Below are 20,221 nucleotides of genomic sequence, written 5' to 3'. Positions count from 1 at the left end.
GAGAGAACTAAAACACAATCGTCTGATAATTGGTTGGCAATTAAATTTCTGTAAGGACTGATTGATCCTTGCTGGCACGCTCGCAATTACAATAATAACCTTTGAAAGCTAAAAAGCCAACATATATTTTTGGCACGCCTAGTGGGACCAATTGAAATGGCTAGACGTAGAAGACAAGGAGAAAATGAACGCTTGGAAGAAGGCATGGAAGAAGAGGTAGAGATACCTAATTCAGAGGATAATGTGATAACACATCCTGTGAAAACTCCCATTTTATTAGAACCTATGGTCGAACAGACCAGTACTTCAGAACAAGTACAATATGTTCATAATTTTGGATGAGTCCAAGAAATTGGACCATCCACTGTCCCATCTACTCAGCCAATGAATCCATGGGGGTGGCTTAATAGATGCAATGGGACAACAATTAATGAACACAATGGAAAGGTGGGCAACATCCTTTTTGGATCGAATGAATAACCACCAGCTAATAAACGTAAGACACATGGAAGAAATTTTGAATGTCCCTCAGCAAAGATTGGCTAGAGATAAACAGCCTATGTAAGTTAATGGACATTCTAATGGTCACACTAGTAATCAGAACTATGAAAGACCATCACCTCAGTCTTGGTACGAACCTATTCCAAGGCCTGTAGTAGGTCAAAATGTCTCAGTACTTAACAGTGAAGCCATGCAATTTGGTAGAACTGGCCCAGTGCAAGAAAATGGCGTAAGAATGGTTCCAAATCCCATGTTCGAAGCCATACCTGGCACAAGGGGGTTCACTAATCCCTTATTCGAATTTATACCCGGGGGGTTGGAAGGTTTTCCTACAAATGGAAGAGACACAACACCAGTTCCAGCACCTTTCGCAGGTTTTTTCGCAGGACAAATTCAAAGGGGTTACCCACACCCCTAACAGTAACCTGCACCACAGGGACAACCAGTCCCAAACATACCACCTTATGGACCAAGAGGACCACAAGCACAAGTTTGTCCACCAAATTCTGTGTTTGTTACTCCAGCAGTGGTTCAACAGGCACAAAATATGGTCCCTAGGGACCAAATTGCTGACATCGTTAGGGAGATGTGTGGACTAATGGCTCGGGGGGTCCAGACTCCTGTATACAGAAAACCATATCCAGAATGGGTAGATAGGGTACATGAATACCCAAGAGGTTTCAGGATACTAGATTTCGCCCTTTTCTATGGGAGTGGAAACCAATCAACAATAGAGCATATTGTTAGGTTTGCTGCTCAATGCGGTGAATTTACTAATAATGACTATATGAAGCTAAGACTGTTCCCAAATTCTCTAATTGGAGGAGCATTTGTACGGTACATTAACCTTACACCTGGCTCAATCCAAACTTGACAACAAATGGAAGAGGCATTTCATGCCCAATTCTTCTAATCAAAGCCAGAGGCCTGAAGAGAAGGCTACTTAGTTTATTGCCAGATTTAAAAGGGCTCGAAATAAATGTAGAGTCATCTTGTCAGAGCCAGAATTCGTAAGATTGGCTCAAAATGGCTTAGAGTTTAGGCTTCGAAAGAAGTTTGACTCAACAGAGTTCAGGGACTTAGTGGAACTGACTTCTAAGGTATCTAGGTATGAAGCATTACTAGAAGAGGAACAAGATCGAAATAATGCATCATACAAGACATACTACAAAGATCCTAACTATGAGATCGATGCAGCAGAGATTGTGGGGAAAGAACCTGTGATCTGTGAAGTATTAATTCATAAGGATACAACAATTGACCAACAGTTTAAAAAGAAAGACCTTCACAGGAAATACTCTTTCGATTTAACTAAGGAAGATGACATTTTTGATCATTTGCTCGCAGCCAACTTCCTTAAGTTACCAAAAGGGGTTAAAATTCCATCTCTTAATGAACTTAAAGGAAAAGTATATTGTAAATGGCATAATTCTTGGTCTCACTCGACTAAAAACTATGTTGTTTTTCGAGACAGGATCCCAGAACAAATTTGGAAAGGAAGTTTGAAATTCCTAGCCAAAGCTGAAAAGGCCATGGAGATCGACAATAATCTATTTTAAGAAATTGGAGAGATGACAGCCAATGTCATTATGCCGAATTTTCAGAACCTGTCTTTGAAAGAATTGGAAGAAGTTAATGTGCAGATGCATGTGGCCAACCAAACAGCTATTAAGAAAGACACTGGAAATCTACCAACTATTGGACAAGGTTTCTCACACCAGAGGGAAGACTCTGAGGAAGAAGCACTGGATGACGATTCCTTAGAGGCAGCTATAATGCAGAGGATGTGTCCTAGGTGCAGACTAAGCTACAAGTGGTTGAAAGGACTTCCGATTGATGGGAAGCAATACTACAAGGATGTGCAGAGACGTCCTAAACCAACCAATGCTTACAATAAAATGCCATATCCATCTGGTGTCAGGCAGCAGCCATTGAGGGTTGAACCAACAGCTGAAAGGATGCATTCCAAAGGCAAGAGGCCTTTATATGAATCCAGGCCAGCTAATTATTACAGAATGAAGAGCAGTCATTCTGAGAGGAGATTGGAGAGAGGTTTAGTTTATGGGATCAAAGCCAGAGATTGGCCCCCTAGGTCAGCCTCACGCAGGACAGAAAGTGGACACCTTCATCGAAGGCCTGAGTTAGGCCCAAAGCATGAAGTCAGGACCAAGCAGTGGCCTTCGCAGCTAGCTTCGAAGATGACTTCGAAAGAGGAAAGAAGCAGTTCAACGGCAGGGTCAATAGGTTCCTGGGTACCTGGGGTCCCAGATTGGTTTGTGATTCAGAATAAACCTAGGGAAGTGTTTACCTAAAGAGATGTAATTGGAAACCAAAGCAGGATGGTTAAGCCTCCTTTGGTGGCTCCAAACAATTGGGTGTTGCTTAAGAACCCAAAAACAAAGGAACCAGATATGGTCCCTGTAATTTCTAGATCACAAAGGAGAAAAATTCAGCGTAGGTATACTCAGTACCAGCGAGACCTGAAAGAGAATGGAGAGAGTTCTTCATTGGTACAGACAGAAGGAAAGAAGAATCCAAAATCCGACCATACTCCAAAACCAACTCTACAAGGCAAAATGGGTTGCAACAGAGAACAGTTGGTCAAAGTTCATTCTGAACTCAAAGCTAAAGAGAAGTCCAGTTTAGCGGGATTGGAGAAAGCATTGATGGAAAGTGACAGCGAGGCAGAGATAGAAGTTGGCTTAGGCCAAAAGAAAGAAGTGGTTGAGGAAGAAATGTTTGAAGCCTCACGGCTGAACAAACATTTCTGGTTGAAAAACTAGTCGTGATAGACCATTCAAAAGATGAAGTACCAGAGAGCAGCATGAAGGATGCTTCTGGAGTAACTGAACAAGGTGGCCAAAAGGAGAAGCACACACAGCCAGCCATCCAATTTGGCTCAGTGCCAGTGAACATGGTACACATACTACCGCATGAATTCCAAGCTGGAGATGAGAATCAAGAGGGGCAAGAAATTGACCCAATTCCAATCTCTAGCGAAGACTCACAAGCAAGTATGGTGCAAGATAATTTTGAAATGGTAACCCCAATGGAAACTGAATATGAGAGTGAAGAAGTGGTAAGTATTAACCTCTCGTATCCTTTTGAATATCCCTCGAATCCTATGACACAGCATGTTAAGCCTTTGTATATTAAGGCCTTCTTCGATGGGATACAGTTGAACAGAGTCTTGGTGGATAATAGGGCAACGGTGAACTTACTACCAAAATCTTCCTTGAAGAAATTAGGGAAAAGGAATCCCAGGTTAATCCCAACCAGTACAACCATTGCTGGTTTTGCTGGGGACAAACAGATGGCCCAGGGAATTCTACCCATCAACCTGAGTGTGGGAACCAGGGACTGCATGACGACGTTTTTCGTCATCGACAGTAATGCTAAGTACAATACTTTACTTGGTAGAGATTGGATCCACACTAACAAATGTGTGCCTTCCTCTTTGCATCAGAAAATAATGATGACCCTAGGCAATGGAGAGATAGAGGAAATTGATGTAGATCCTCAACCTTTCATAGCCTGCGTAGACTTCGCAGACGCCAAGTTGTATATTGAGGGAGTGACACCACTCAGTATACTGAGGAAATCTGATGGCTCAGCCGAAGTGACGGCTGATGAGGAAGTGACCCACCTGAAGCACTTAGTCCAGGAGAGTGCTGATGAGGTGGTCGTTAAAGATGACAACGATGCCTAGTTGTAGGCAGCAAGATAAAACACCAGAAGCCAAGTCTTTGGATTTAATTAAGTTTTCAATATTGGATGTAAAGTCAATAGTCCAGAAAGTGCAGGAGTAAGAGAAAGAAGCTATGATAATTGGCTACAAGCAGGAGTGGCAACAAACCAGAGTTTTGGCCCTTGATAAATACTGTATATTGGACAAAGAAACAAAAGTCCAGGAAATACAGGAAGAAGAAACCTTGTGGACAGACTTTGTCTATGAAGAGGAGGGTAAAGAGGTTGAATCGAAGAACCTGGGAACAGAACACAGCAAGGAGATTGGTTCAAAGCCAGAAGGAATCAAAGAAGGAGCTCCAGTAAGTTCTCAGATACAAGACCCCTTAGAAGAAATAAATTTAGGGGAATGTTCTGTACAACAACCCATTTATATAAGTGCTTGGTTGAATACTCTTGACAGGAACCAGTTGTTGGTTATTCTGAGGAGATATAAAGATTGTTTCGCATGGTCTTATAATGAACTACCAGGATTGAATAGGTCATTAGTGGAACATAGGCTCCCTATGAAGCCTAACTTTAAGCCATACAAGCAAAAACCAAGAAGAATGGGTCCAGAAGTGATTCAGAAAGTTAAGGAAGAAATTCTTAGACTACTCAAGACAGGCTTTATTAGGACAACCAAGTATGTTGAATGGCTATCTAATATTGTGCCTGTAGTTAAGAAGAATGGTAAAATGAGGGTATGCATTGATTTAAGAAACTTAAATCTAGCAACTCCAAAAGATGAGTATCCTATGCCTATAGTAGATTTACTAGTAGACAGTTCAGCAGGGCATCAAATTTTATCAATGATGGATGGGCACTCTGGTTATAACCAAATCTGCATTACGGAGGAGGATGTTCACAAAATAGCATTCAGATGTCCTGAAAATATTGGCACCTTCGAATGGGTTAAAATGCCATTTGGTCTGAAGAATGTTGGGGCTACATATCAGAGGGCTATAAACACTATCTTTCACGACCTCATTGGAGGGTATTTAGAGTGTTATATTGATATTAATGATATTGTAGTTAAGTCCCAATCCATGGAGGAGCATCTGCTTCACTTAGAAGCAGCTTTCGAAAGAATGAGAAAGTTCAAGTTGAAACTCAATCCTCTTAAGTGTGCTTTTGGCGTATCATTTGAAAATTTCTTGGGCTATGTAGTACACAAGAAAGAAATACAGATTGACCAGAATAAAGCCAAGCCATCATTGAAGCCAGACCCCCATCAAGTAAGAAGGAATTACAAAAGTTCCTTGGACAGGTTAATTTTCTTCGAAGATTCATTTCTAACACTGCAGGAAAAACTAAAGTATTTTCTTCCTTGTTAAGGTTAAGAGATGAAGAGGAATTTGTATGGACAGCAGAGTATTAAATTGCTTTCGAAGGAATCAAAGCCTACATGGCCAACCCTCCAGTGCTGATGCCACCAAAGGGCGATAAGCCTTTGAAGTTGTACATAGCCGCAACAGAAGATTCATTGAGAGCTTTCTTAGCCCAAGACAATGAAAAAGGCAAGGAGCAAGTTGTTTATTACCTTAGTAGGTTTTTAAATTCTTGTGAATGTAAATATTCAGCTGTAGAAAAGCTTTGCCTTGCATTGTATTTTGCTGCAATGAAATTAAGACATTATCTTTTGCCTACAACTGTCTTGGTAATTGCGACCACAGATTTGGTTAAGTATATGTTATCTAGACCTATGTTGAGGGGAAGAATTGGTAAATGGGTATTAGCCTTGTCAGAATTTCATTTAGAATATGTTCCCCAAAAGGCAGTGAAAGGACAAGTTTTAGCCAATTTTTTGGCAGACCATCCATCTCAAACAGAGAGCTAAGAGATAATGGAACTTGGTATGGCTAGTGTTTGAGCCGTGGCAAATGTGGTTCGATGGATCGAAAGCCAATGGCCTAACTGGAATTGGTATAGTGATTAGGTCACCACAAGGAATAGAAACCACACATGGTTTCAGAGTGGATGAAACTATTTGTTCTAATAATGAAGCTGAATATAAAGCCTTGATAGTGGGATTGAAAATTCTTATTGGATTACAAGTACATGCAGTTGACATATTTGGAGACTCTCAATTGGTGGTTAACCAAGTGAAAGGAATTTTTAAATGTCAAAGTATAAGCATGTTGCCATACTATGTTGTTGCATTACATCTGCTTTCACAATTTCAAATAACAAATGTAACTCATGTCCCAAGATTCTTGAATAATAGAGCTAATGATGTGGCTCAGAAAGCTTCGAATTTCAAGAGGAGGGATAATACTCGAAGGGACATAAACCAAACAACATACCAGAAATCTATAGCACCCTTAAATAAAAGGAATGTGGTCCTGGAAGTCAATCATAATGGCTTGCAGGAACAAGATTGGAGGCATCCAATAATGCAGTACTTGGCTGGCTCATCCTCAAAGGCCAGCAGAAAAATTAAATTGCAATTTATGCAATACATCATATATAACAATGCTCTCTACAAAAGGGGGGAGATGGTCTATTGCTGGAATGTTTAGGCCCAAAAGAAGCATTAACAGCTATGGCTGAGGTTCATGAAGGCATCTGTGGTGCTCATCAGCCTGGTGTGAAAATGAGATGGCTACTTCGAAGGCATTCCTACTATTGGCCAACTATCCTTAAAGATTACATAGAATATGCAAAGGGTTGCCAGGCATGTCAAAAGCATGGCACAATAAGGCATGTGCCCATAACTAACCTACATGTAGTAGTAAAGCCTTGGCCATTTAGAGGGTGGGCCATGGATATGATGGGGAACATACACCCACCCTCTTCGAAGCATCATTGCTTCATTTTAGTGGCTACTGATTACTTCACCAAGTGGGTCGAAGCTAAGCCATACAAGGCTGTAGACCAGACTGAGGTCATTGGATTCATCAAGAATTTAATCCATAGGTTTGGCATCCCATAAACTATAACTATTGATAATAGGACTGTGTTTGATGGGAAAATGGTGAGGTCTTTTGTGGCAGAGTTTGGAATTAGCCTTGTTAATTCCACCACCTATTATGCACAAGCCAACGGCCAGGCTGAATCATCCAATAAGTCCTTGAAGAAAGGAATACAAAAGGTTGTGGAAGCCAATCCTAGGGATTGGCATAACTTATTGTTGGATGTGTTGTGCGCTTATAGAACTTCCCCAAGATCAAGCACAGGAGTTACTCCTTATGCCTTGGTGTATGGGCATGATGCTGTATTACTTGTGGAAATTAATGTTAAGTCTTTGAGGGTAAGATGCCAAGACCAGCTAGATCCTGAGCAATATCATTAGAGTATGTGCTTGGAATTAGAAGGAATAGATGAAGCCAGAATTCTGGCATTAAATAGCGTTCTCTTTCAAAAGAAGAAAGCAGCCAAAAATTACAATAAGAAAGTCAAACACATTGGCTTCGATGAAGGTGATTTGGTGTGGAAAACCATACTCCCAATAGGGGTTAAAAGCCATAAGTTTGGCAAATGGTCACCTAATTGGGAGGGGCCATACCAAGTCCATAGAGTCCTTCCTTTTGGAGCATACTATTTGAGAAATTTGAATGGATATGTACATCCCAAAAAGATTAATGGCGGGTATTTGAAGCCTTATTTTCCAACTATATGGGAAACACAAGGAGCAAAATAAATGCCAAGTACAAGAATACAAAAATACTCAAATGATAAATAAGAATTTGTTTTTTTATAAAGAGTTGAATACATTCTGCCATAAATTGGCCCAAAAATCATTACAATGCCTGTTCTTTTACAACAGATGTTCTAGTTTTAAAAGATGAAAAGAACTGAATGGCTGCAGTCATTTCTTGCTTTCGATCGGCTAGTCCTTGGTTGGTGATCCGCAACTTGTTATCAGCTCGGGCTAAAGCCTGGTTAACTACAGATAACTCCTCCTTAAGTTGAGCCTTCCTCTCCAGTAGTTCAGTGCGAAATTAGGAGACAAAGGAATGTTGTCCCTTCAGCTCTGATATCTCAGCATGTACTGTTAAAACAAAGTCCTGATCTCTGATCAATTTCTCCTCTGCAGCCTTGGCAGCACAACAAATATTGATGTAGAAGTCAATAGTAGCTGCTGCCTAAGATAGATGACTTGAGACAGACATGCCGGATTGCTCAACAATTTTGTAGCACTGAATGAAGCCATTCCTTATTATAGGTCTCTCTAGGGCCTCGAAAGAAATCCTTGAAAAAGATGTCAATAGTTCTAGGCAGTTGTCCAAATCTATCAGAGGTGTAGAAGGCTTACTACTGGAAGAAGGACTCTGAAAAATTTCCAGTAAAGAGTCAGCCAAAACTAATGGCTCAGCTTCATCATTGGTTATTGGAGAGGTAGATGGCATGTCAAAGAAACTGGCTAGTCTCGCTTCAAAGATATCTACCTCAGCCGTGGACATGAGGGGTGCAGAAAGGGTAGTGGTAGAAGGCACAAAGGACTGCATGGGGATAGGAGAAATAGGTGGAGCATCTTCAGCAGTCTCTATGGTCCTAGCCACCAATAGGTCAAGAGAAGAAGGGCTGGAAGTAGGCAGAGGTAATAAACCATGAATTGGAGAGCTGCCAATACCCTTATAGGAGAATCAACTGCCATTAGAAATGGAGTAGCATTTGGAATTTCCTTGGAAGAAGAAAGAAGAGCAAGGTTCGAAAGAGAACCGAATTGAGGTGGGTCAAAGGTCAGATGGGGAAGATATGAAGCCAACCCAAAAGAAAGAAATTTAGGAATGATTGGTCTCAAGGAGGGTACATCAAATGCAGGCTTAGGAAGTGAAAGGATGATTTGAATAGTCCTCACGTTCTGCAGATGATCAACCTCAACTAAAACTGAGGGAGTCCCCATTGGAGGAATAGACTCAGTAGTTGTTGCTGCGAAAGGAAGAAGAAATGTAAAGTAATGTCACGTTTTAATACCAAAATTTGACAAGGAAAAACAACAGAAGCATAAAAGAAATTACTTGTTTTAGAAGTGTTGGCAATAATAGGAGAGCTACGAAGGGAGTAATGTTCGGTAATTTGTTGCCTTCTTGCAGTTTCCCTTTGTAATGCATCAGCAGCAGCAGCTTCATCTCTCAGAAATTGTTGCTGCCGTCTCTTCTCAGCTCTCTCGAAAACGATTATGGCCTTAGAGTGTTCCTGCTCTACTGCTTTGGCAGCCGCCTCATATATAGGATCTTCGGCAAAATCAGAAGGAGAGATAGTTATCTTTCTTTTCTTTTTTCTCTGTATTGTTGTCTCATCTTGAATCAAGTTAGAAGAAGGGACAGTCACTCTTTTCTTTCTTTTAAGGGGTGACTCTTGCCCTTGATTTTCTTCTTCTTCTTCTTCTTATTCTTCTTCTGCTTGAACCTCAGGTACCTCCTTTTCAAGCTCAAGTAAAAGCTTCCTTTTCTTTTGTTGTCGTTTGCTTTTGAGAAGATTTAGAGCCTGAGTCTTCTAAGGAGAATCTCCCTATGAGGCATTCGCACCACCTTCGCAAAAGAAGAACTAAAGATAAGGCTAAGAGCATTATAAATAAGGCAAAGGAGAAGAAACAAGGGTGTATACCTTTCTTCGAGGAGGCTCGGGTAATTTTAGGAGGAGTTAAGGCAACAGGAGCAGACTGTATAGTAGCAGGCACAGGAATCTGAGTGGTAAGGGCAGTGGAAGAAGTAACAATTCTAGCCCCTTTGGGCTTGGGCACATCTAACACCATCAGCAGGTCTTGAAGAGAAATGGTCAGGTATACTTCCATATTGGTCGCCCACCAGTTATGGTACCTCTTCAACATGTTATCTTGAGGAAGAAAAGGGATATACTCAAAATCGATCAGGTCTTGTATAAACTTAGAAGTTGCCTCTTCTAGTCTAGACTGTCGAACTTTCAAATCCCTGGTGGTAAGACTTAAATTGGTGTTACTGCAAAGGGGTATTGGGACCCCTTGTGAGAAGCCAAATTGTCTAGCAAATTGAGCAGGACAGTAGGGCTCAGCAATGCATTTATAAGCTCTGGGGTTCAAGGTCCCAAGGAACAATTCTCTAGGGATTAAAATAGAGGCCCATATGTCTTTATGAGCAGGTGAAGCACAGAGCCTATCACTTAAGAAATTCTTCAACCAAAGTGGGCCAATGGTGATGGGTTCGAAAGGACGGAAGCAGTAGGAAGGAGGAGAAACTAGAAGTTGGTGGAAGAAGGAGAAGTAAAAAGCAAAAGTAGAAGGATAAAGTGAAGAATTGGCTAGCCTCATGACATGAGCAGGAGGGTTGGGTTCGAAAAATTTAAGGCATTTGGATTGTAACTCAGTGAAATAAGCAAAAAGCCAAAGCTGAAGAATCCAGAATGGCCCCCCTTGATTGGCATCTAAGGGTTTCTCACAACAAAGAGAACAAGCTCTATATACGTGACCTAGAACATATGGAGCTAAAGCCACCCTCTTCTGTAAAACAAAGGCTTTGGCAAGAGGGGCAAATTCGGGCATGATTCTTTGAGAGGAAGTGCAGAAAAGGAATTTGCAAAGCCAATAAAATAAGAAAGAAAAGAATTCCTATCGGTCACAAGACCCTCTCTTCTATTCTCAGCCTTGATAAAGTCACTATAGGATGAGTTAAGAGAAGGGAGGGAAAAGGGGACTGCTAGGTCAGGATAATCCGGTCCAATGGGGGTTCCAATGGGAGATAATCCTAAAAGATGGCAAATGTTAAAGACAGTAGGGGCCATCATCCCACATCTAAATTGGAAGAAATTAAAAACAGAGTTCCAAAAGCACAGAGCAGCGGGAATCAAGAAAGGGTCTTCAGGAATAGTTAACCTGGATAATCGGAGGGCATATAGAAGGCAGAGTTTTTGAAGGTCCAGAGTCCTATTAGGGACAACTCGATCATACCATTCTTGCCACTTTGGTCTCACTGTGGGCCAATATCAGTGGGGGCGATTCGTCTTCCAGTTCCTCCAGTCAAGGCCACCTTTGTAAAGAAGACAATGGTCTTCTAGACGAGGATATAGAGCTGAAAGCTCAGTAAGAATCTCCTTGAATATTGGCCCAAGCACATAGTCTTGTTACTCATGACGACGAGGGATGAAAATGCGTCCATCGATGGCATTTTACTCCCCAGCCTTGTACTTCTCACATTCTACATCGATGATCCTCTTCAGGGTTACAGATGGGCTCGCACGCTCTATGACTGGCACTTTCAATGAAGAAGAAGCCATTGATGGAACACTTTTTCGGAGGATGAAGCTGAGAAGGAAAGCAGAGAGAAGTGGAAGATCGGTAAAGGTAAAGGGTTTGTGTATTGAGCGAGCGAATGATTTCAGAGCACGAAATAAAAAGGGTTTTAAAAGAAAAACCTTTGTGTCCAGAAAACATGTCGTGTAATTCGTTAAGTACTGAGCTTCCTCCAATATTGATACTTTTGGAGGGAAACCACATCCCAGATGTTGAAGCTAGCTTCGAAATAAGTATTTGGCTTCGAAACCAAATTTTGGCGCCAAAAGTCAAATAACAAATGACTTCGAAGCTAAAAAGCCAGCTTTGAAGTACATTTCACACTTATGGATGAAAGAGTGCTCAAGTATTAGTTTACTTCGAAGAAATTAAAGACCTGTTTTAGGTTTCTCAAGGAAAGTAATGTCCTTCGAAGTAAGACTTGAGACCCTTTAAGGGTGAGAATTGCTGCTCGAAACATCAGAACCAATAATTGGTTTGTATTTAAGAAAGATTCTCTTTCTAGACTAAAACAGTGCAACCCTAAAAAGGAGCTTTCATATTTTTTTGAAAAAATGGATTGTTATTCTAAGAAAAAACGGTCAATTTAAAACTGATTGATCATACTGACCATGACCATATATTGGTTATGATCGAAACAAGCTTTAAGGGGTAAGATTGTTAAATTCGAAGCACCAATTTTAAATAAAAAAAAAATCAACAAAAATTGTTAATTATATTCCATAAATTGGACAGGTTCATTGTTGGTTCTTTTAGTGTTTCATTTAAAACAATCGAGTCTAAGTTCGAAGGATAAGCTTGTTCAGTTTGAAGCTTTGAATTTGCTTTTAAAAGACAAATGGAGATAAGATCAAACCATACCAAAAAAAAAAAAAAAAAAGTCTTAATGGTATTAAAAACCAAAGCAATTACATCGAATGACCCTATTTGGGTACAAACTCAAGCTCGTAAAAATAGGGAATGGAATAAATAACAAGATTATGAAATTTAGTCCAACAATGATCAATGAATTTTTGTTCTTTCTTTATTCTATCCTCTATTTCTTCTAACATTGGCTACATGAGTTGATGTGCTCTCACTTCGTAAAAGAGCTCTTCAGCCTTTATTTCGAATGCTGTTTCTCTCAATCCTTGTTCCAATTCGTCTATCTCTAAGTCATCCCAGTACGCAGAATCTTTATTCTTGAAATCATCGAATTCTTCAATGAAGTTCTCTGCTTCGTACTGGGCATGAATTTGAAGGGACGAAAGTTGGTCTAATGATTGTGTGGTGGCCATAGAGGTCCGATGCTAGTGGAGAAGCAATGGAAGTTGGTCCAAAAACATGTGAAGCTTTGCTTGGGCGAGGGGATTGAGGACATGATCCCGAGTCAGAATATCACAAGCCTATTGAAGGTTTTTGAAAGGGACTTCGTCCTCAAGAACATTGAATGGCAAGTGAGAAAAAGCCGCGAGCAGAAGTTGAGCTTGCTTCCGCTCGGCTGGAGTAGGGGAAGGTGGAGGCTTGTAGGGTGGAAAGATCTTATCTACGGAAAGGGCAAGCCTCAATCTCTCTGTCCAGCAAGGATTTAGCAGAGGGGAAGGTGTGGATGCTTCTATTTCAGGAGATGGAACAAGGGCAGAAGGAATAAATGCATTAATATAATTGAGCAAGTCAGAAGAACAAATCTTTGCCTTCTCGGTTAAGAATGATGGATTGTACCCTTGTGCCTCTTCTAAGCGTCGGGCGGCGTGCACTATCTTTGTAGGTATAGAGGATGTACACCATACCACAAGCAGATTCTCCTCCAAACTGCGTCGATGGTCAATGGGCACGTAGGGATAGACCACCGAGCTTCGCGCATAAGAAGGGAACTCTAAAGGGTCCGTAAATTCGACAAAGTGATGGTTGATTCATTCCCTCAAATCACAGGCCTCAGGTTTTGACCAGCTTGTCCAGTCGGAAGCCCTAGAAAAGGAAGAAGTCGCAGCCTTGTCCCATGTAGAGGGTTGTGAAGAAGAACTTCCCATGTCCATATTTGCAACTTTTTGAATCAAAGGATTGAGAGCGGTTTGTTCGTAGTCCAAGGGTGAGTCAGAAGGAGAACTTCCCATGTCCATATTTGTGAGTTTCTGAATCGAAGGATTAAGGGCAATATGTTCGAAGTCCAAGGGTTTATAATTTGCAAAGGCATCCATGACCTGAATATAGAAAGGTGGGTAAAGGTGGCTAATTAATGCATGGAGGTTCTTTCTAGGAGGAACAACATCGTCATATGACTCCTCGTGTGTTTGATCATTGGAGGAGAAAATTGATTCAGCCATAAAATGTATCAGTCTGTTCGAATGCTAAGGTGGTGGGGGTGTTCAAAAGATTGAAGGAGAGTTTAATGCAGATAGTAAATGACAGTTGCATTTCTGGGAAAATGCAAAATCCATGCACGTTCTAAGACGTGGGAAAAAGACCTTGATCCACTAATATCACCAAGTATTGGGTATGTTAGTGCGGGGGGTAATGTTGGCTACATATTTTGTACAAGTCAATTACGATTCGACGCGTGGCAAAGTAAGGATAGTACGGGAAGACTATTCAAATCTTCAATCCTGATCGTACACGTGGCAGTTAGTATTGGTTGTTACGAGATCTAAGTAGCAGTGGATCAGCAGAGAGATACAAAGTGATGTGGCATCATCGGTTACTCACATTTGAATTCAAATTTATGAGGGAAGCCTAACTGCAAGTGATGGCGTAATGGAGCTAATCTTGAGGCAACATAATCAGCAATCATGGAGGAGCAGTTCAACGGTTGGAAATACAGTTCGATGGTCATCCTTAAGCAGTATAAATAGCAGAGAAGGCCTCAGAAAAGCGCCCCAAACTCAGATCCAAAAATCAGTCATATTCTACTTTACTTAGTTTTACATTTTCTGTTCTTTACATTCCAGTACTTTAAATTCTGCACTGCACTTCATTCATAGGAGTAGTTTCAAGTAGATTGTCACTATAAACCTCTACGAGGCTGAGTTTGAATCATTGTAAGTTTTTATTCTAATGAAATGTTTCAGTTGTTCTTTATTTGATTGATATTTTGCTTAATTCTCCTAAATCAAGCCACCAGTAAAAGTCCTCTTTATTGAGGCTGAGAGAACTAAAACACAATCGTCTGATAATTGGTTGGCAATTAAATTTCTGTAAGGACTGATTGATCTTAGCTGGCACGCTCGCAATTACAATAATAACCTTCGAAAGCCAAAAAACTAACATATATATATATACATATGATATGTTTGCAGTTTAAAAAAAAATTATACTTTTCTTGGATAATGACAAATCCAAAATCCAAAAAAAAAACAAAAACAAAAAAAGGGCCCAAAAAATTGTACTCAATAATTCCAAGCACATACAGAAAAAGATGGGTAAGAAATAACAAAAATGTTTCATGCCACCTTTTCCCTCCACCCCCTTTGACCCCCTCCCTCTCTCATTGGTTACATTTTCTTTTTCTTTTTTCTTTTTTTCCTACTCCTCCAATCACCACCCGCCACGTGTATGTGGGGGTTGTGAGGGTGGTGATTGGAGGGGGTCTCTATCATAGCTTAAGAAATAATATTATTACACTGACCTCCTTTCTAATAAAATTAAATAAATTGAAATTAATTCGGATGGTTAAAAAACATAAAAATAAATAATATAAAGTATATATTTTCATATAAAAGAGATAATAATATTATTTTGGAGTATTTACACACGTCTTAATTTATGAACTTATATTTCATGAAGTTCTAATTACAATTTTTTAGACTTTCAAGTCCTATTAAATTTTTAATAATCGAAATTACCCTTCAAACAATGATTGTTCATCATTTATGATATCTATAAAAGAATATGATGATTTGGCATTTATTTTGATTTTCAAAACCTTAAAACATCAACTTTTAAATTAAAAAAAAAGGTTATGCGCAAGAAAAAAAAACTAAATTTTTTGAAAAAATTGAATTATTTTTTTGTGCGAAACTAAAAATTTTGTGTCTACAAAGGAGTATGATGATGGAACATTGATGTGCAAAACTTTAAAAAAAAAAAAACTTTAAAAATGAAAAAATTGATAATGTTCTTAGTCTTAAAACTGAAAAAAAAAATTATAATATTTTCGGTTTTATCGTATAGTTGAATCAAACCAATAAGTAGAAACGCAAAAGCATATGCTCTATTTTTTTGCCCTTTAGTTAGTAAAATAATTATCTGAAACATTACTATACAAAATTAATAACGTTCTTAGTTTTAAAAATTGAAAAAAACTAAAAATGTTTTCAATTTTATTAAATAGAACTTATTGATTTAAAAAATCTTAAATATGATCTAAGTTATTATAATATTTATAAATAAAACTTTTAAGTAATTAATTCTATTATTTTTTTTATCTATATAATTAACAATTTATTGATGAAAATAGAGTTAAGTGTCAAACAAATTAGAATATTAAAGAAACTTAATATAATTATATTAAAATTGTAAGATTTATTATATTTTTTTAAATTAAAAAAATCACCATAATTTATCCCAAAAAAATGTAGGTATATATATGTACATACATATAATCCCAAGAACATACACGTCAAATGTTTGCAGTTCCCAAAAACAAAACAAAAAAAGAAAAGAAGATTTGATTATACGTTTCTTCGATAAAGACAAATCCAAGAACCAAAAAAATTGTAGTATTAGATATATATGTATGTAGTACTGGCTAAAATAATATTATTGGATTTAGATAGAATCGATGGTTTAAGAAGTCCTCCTCATGATCAAGATTTGTCGGATAGTGTATAGACGCATTCCGCATTCGATGGTTTAAATATTCATTTATTTTCTTTTTCGCATGGGCAAATTACACAATACTCTGAGATTTGTGTGTAATATAATTTTTTTTTCACGGTTAAAAAATTACACTAATCTTTTTATTAAATTAAAATGATATATTTACACTTTAATATATACATATATATATATATATATATAGAATAAAATAATATTAATATTTATTTATGTTATTTTAAGATAAATAACAATTATTTTTTTTTGGTTTAATTCACGCAAAAATTGAATTTCTTTATTTTTTATTTTTTTTATTTTTATTAATTTTTTTTAATATTTTTAGTAATTTTTTTTTTAAATACACCTAACCTAGATATACTTAAAAGTATAATATTTTGTGATTTTTATTTTAAATTCACCAAATACAAAAAAATATAAAACTATAAAAATTCAATAATATTGTAAGAAATGCGAAGGACGATATTTGGTAATACTGTAATAAATGTGAGTGAATTGATAAGAAAGAAAAATGATGGTGGAAATAAAAATAAAATTTTTATTCATATGTAAAAAATATCATAAAAATAATGTGATAGTAATGTTATAAATATAAATCATGTTTATGGATATTTTGTTTTAAAGTGAAAGGTCATTATTAAGCTATATAATCATGTTTGAAAAATTTATATAAATTTTATATTTGTATATCATCACTCAATAAGAATATGTTCAGGTAGAATTTAATAATAGAAAGTTATAGAATATAATTATGATGATATGAAGAAAAAATAGTATGAAAAAGTGCAAAATGGTCATTTAAAAAAATTTTAAGGTATGACATCAGTTATCTAAGGAGCAATTTGTGATGAGATTAAAAACCTCAGGGAAGAAAATATAATTTTTCAAGCATGAAGAGAGAATTTATATTAAATAAAAGTCTCAGGGTGTCAGTGTGTAATTTATCCTTTTCACATAATAATGTGGGTGTTTGGGAAGCGGCTATTTTAGAAGTTTTTTGACTTTATAACTATTTTAATAGGCTATTTTAATTTTTGTGTTTGAGAAGATAGAATAAGTTTTTATTTGAATTGTTGTATTGAAAAATGTATTTAAAATGATGTTTGAGGTTGAAATATAACTTTACTTTTCCCAAAATTACTCTATAGGGGCAAAAGTGTCTTTTTGGCCTATGGGACTAGGCTAGGCCTACCCACTACGGGCTGCTAGGGTATTGGTTTTTTTTGTGAGCAAGGATCTTCTAGAGTGATTTTTTTCTAAAGTTTTCTAGAGTGCTACATTGTGTAGTTGAGATTTACTGGCAAGTCACATCAATTTTTCTGATGTGACTTGCCAGTAAATCTCAACCACACAATGTAGCATTCTAGGAAACTTTAGGAAAATTTTACTGATCCTTGGTGTCTTTTTGTTTGTTTGTTTTTATTTTTTTTATTTTTATTTTTATTTTTATTTTTTTATATTTGAGGCTATTTTAACCTTAACTTTTGCTTCCCAAACACTCCCAACATCAAGGGAGCTTTTATAGCATTGTATAAATGTATTATATTTTATTCTGTTCGTGAATTTACACAACAAATACTATACGTACACTTAAAATTCATCATTATCGAATAATTCATTTCAAGTATGATTCTCATCATATTTAAAATAAATCCCAATCTTGTGTTATATTTTATATGTCATTTTTATATTTCAATTATGTATAATTATCATTTGTATTATCTAATTGAATCACATGCTAATTCCAGTGTATATACGTCGACTACAATATATAAAATAAAGTGTGACAATGGGTAACAAGTCCATTCACGCCGGAGTTTTTAGACTTTGAATACAAATTTTAATTTTGGTCAGAGTCACAGAGAGCTAGACCAAATCATGCATATAAAAAAAACCTACCTGTAATAATAAATTGTTTTTGGGCAATCAAGTTTTGCTCAGTCATATCATATATGTATATATATCCTCTCATTTGACCAAACCTCTTCTTGACAAATTCAATATCTCACAATCTATATATATTTGGTCCTCTTCTTATATTTCTTCTATATATAGAAAGAGATAAAGAAAGATCATTGAGAGAGAATAGGATTGTACTAAAATCACTTGAATAGCTGATGATGGATAAACCAGCTAGGTCAAAAAACAAGTTCTTAATGTTTCTACCAAAACCAGCTTCAGCTAATACCTTCCAAAACCATACTTTCAGCCCAACAAAAGACAAGAGATCAGAATTTCATCAAACAAAGCTCAAAACCCACATCGGAAAAGGGTTCTCCGGTCCGATCATCTCGATAATTCCGGCAGATGCACGCCGGAATACGAAGAACTCGAGCTTCGAAGCCCAACAAGAACCCACTTCACCAAAAGTCTCATGCATGGGCCAAATCAAGCACAAGAAGAAGGTAATAAAGAATGAGAAACATGCTTCGCCGCCTAAAGATTTCAAGCCTGTAGAGGCAAAGAAGAAGGTATCGAAAATTCGGAGTCTGTTCAGTAGTAAAACACCTACTGGTAGAAAATCAGATGATTCTGATGGTAAGTCTGACTTGTCTGATAAAGCGCCGAGCTTGAGTCAAACTACGCGGTTTTCGAATGGTCGTGATTCGCTTTCCTCGCTCGATTGGATGGCTCAGGTTGCTCCGGTGGATGGAGATTCTGATGAAGAGAGTGAAGAAGAAGAAGAGGAGAGGGAGATTATAATTCCTTTCTCTGCACCAATACTGGTTGGTGGAGGTGGAGGTGGGGTGGTTGCTTTGGAGCCAAGGAAGGAAATTAATCTATGGAAGAGGAGAACCATAGCTCAACCTATGCCTCTTCAAGTTAATACCCTCTTTTGATGGAGCTGAGAGTGTTCGGTTTTAAATAACAGTATTAGAATACATATCAATATTGACTGATCTTAAATATCAACCGATATATCGATGAATATCAATATGATATTAGAAATTCAAAATTCTAATACATAAATGTATATATTTAAAATTATTGGTCGTTTATTTCTCCTTTTGTGCTACCCTATCACATTCTCATTTAAACTTTAACTTCGATGGTGTGAACATCGCACAGGAAGTGAGACAAATGATTTGAACTAAGTTGATAGAGGTTACATAAGACATTCTTTTTGGCCTCTTTTGTATTTTCATTTTGTTTTTTAGATCATTGGTTAGTTTAGGCATATTAATGTGCATGCAAAAGTGCAATTGTAATTTTTTTCTTTCTTTTTATTCGTTTAGATCTACATAGCTGCGATTGTAAATTGAGATGGTGATTACATGTCATTATTGTATACCTAAATGCTAATTATATATAATTTCCTTGTTTAATAATTTTTTGGGGGATTTTCTTGAGAATGAAGTGTTTGATCCAACAAACAAACAAAATTTATAAAAAAATAGTCAAATTATAAATACATATTTTATTAATTGTGCAAGCAAGTAGTAATGCTAGTTTTACACAATTAGGTAGGTAACTATTTGGGCAGCTAACCTTATAGTAGAATTTGCAGTTTCATTTCTTGTCCAATATATATTTTTATTATTATAATTAGTTTTTTCTAGAATGGTTTCGAAATCTCTAGGGGCTTAAAGCTGCCATAATTGAAAGTTGAAAAACTTAAAATATGCACAGTTTCACGGAGTCCGGATATTTATTTTCCTTAGAGTGATTTTTTTGTTTTGTTTAATTAGAATTTATGTTTTGGAAGGTGAACACTACAGGATTTAGGTAGCGTTTTTTTAATGACCTTTTTTTAAATGTTACTTTTATTTATATTTAACGACGTTTTATAAAAATGTCACATATTCTTTTAATAAAACGACGCCGTTTTGGAATAGGGGCGTTTAACCAAATATGTTGTGCCTCACACGGCTATTTTCTGACCACACTGCCCGCCTAGTAATCAGTTGGAGAGCACTGGCAGAATAGATGGCTTCAGTTAACCTATAACAGAAAGAAAAGGCTCCGGCGGTGGCT

At 37.3% G+C, this 20,221-nt stretch overlaps 1 protein-coding gene across 1 annotated transcript; it reads left to right on the top strand.

Moving 5' to 3' along the window:
• The first annotated feature begins 18,286 nt into the window (after positions 1-18,286).
• LOC114260149 (uncharacterized protein At1g76070-like) lies at positions 18,287-19,575 on the top strand. The gene has a single exon (XM_028200206.2). The coding sequence runs from the start codon at positions 18,364-18,366 to the stop codon at positions 19,084-19,086; it is 723 nt and encodes a 240-aa protein (XP_028056007.2). The 5' UTR covers positions 18,287-18,363; the 3' UTR covers positions 19,087-19,575.
• Positions 19,576-20,221: the final 646 nt, after the last annotated feature.

This window comes from Camellia sinensis, chromosome 6, assembly GCF_055761805.1.
Source record: "Camellia sinensis isolate YWXY chromosome 6, ASM5576180v1, whole genome shotgun sequence".
NCBI classification, from domain to species: Eukaryota; Viridiplantae; Streptophyta; class Magnoliopsida; order Ericales; family Theaceae; genus Camellia; species Camellia sinensis.
This window is presented reverse-complemented; position numbering and strand designations above follow the sequence as displayed.

Excerpts from the sequence above, each read along its gene's own strand:
- LOC114260149 (XM_028200206.2), top strand. The coding sequence starts at position 18,364 with ATGATGGATAAACCAGCTAGGTCAAAAAACAAGTTCTTAATGTTTCTA.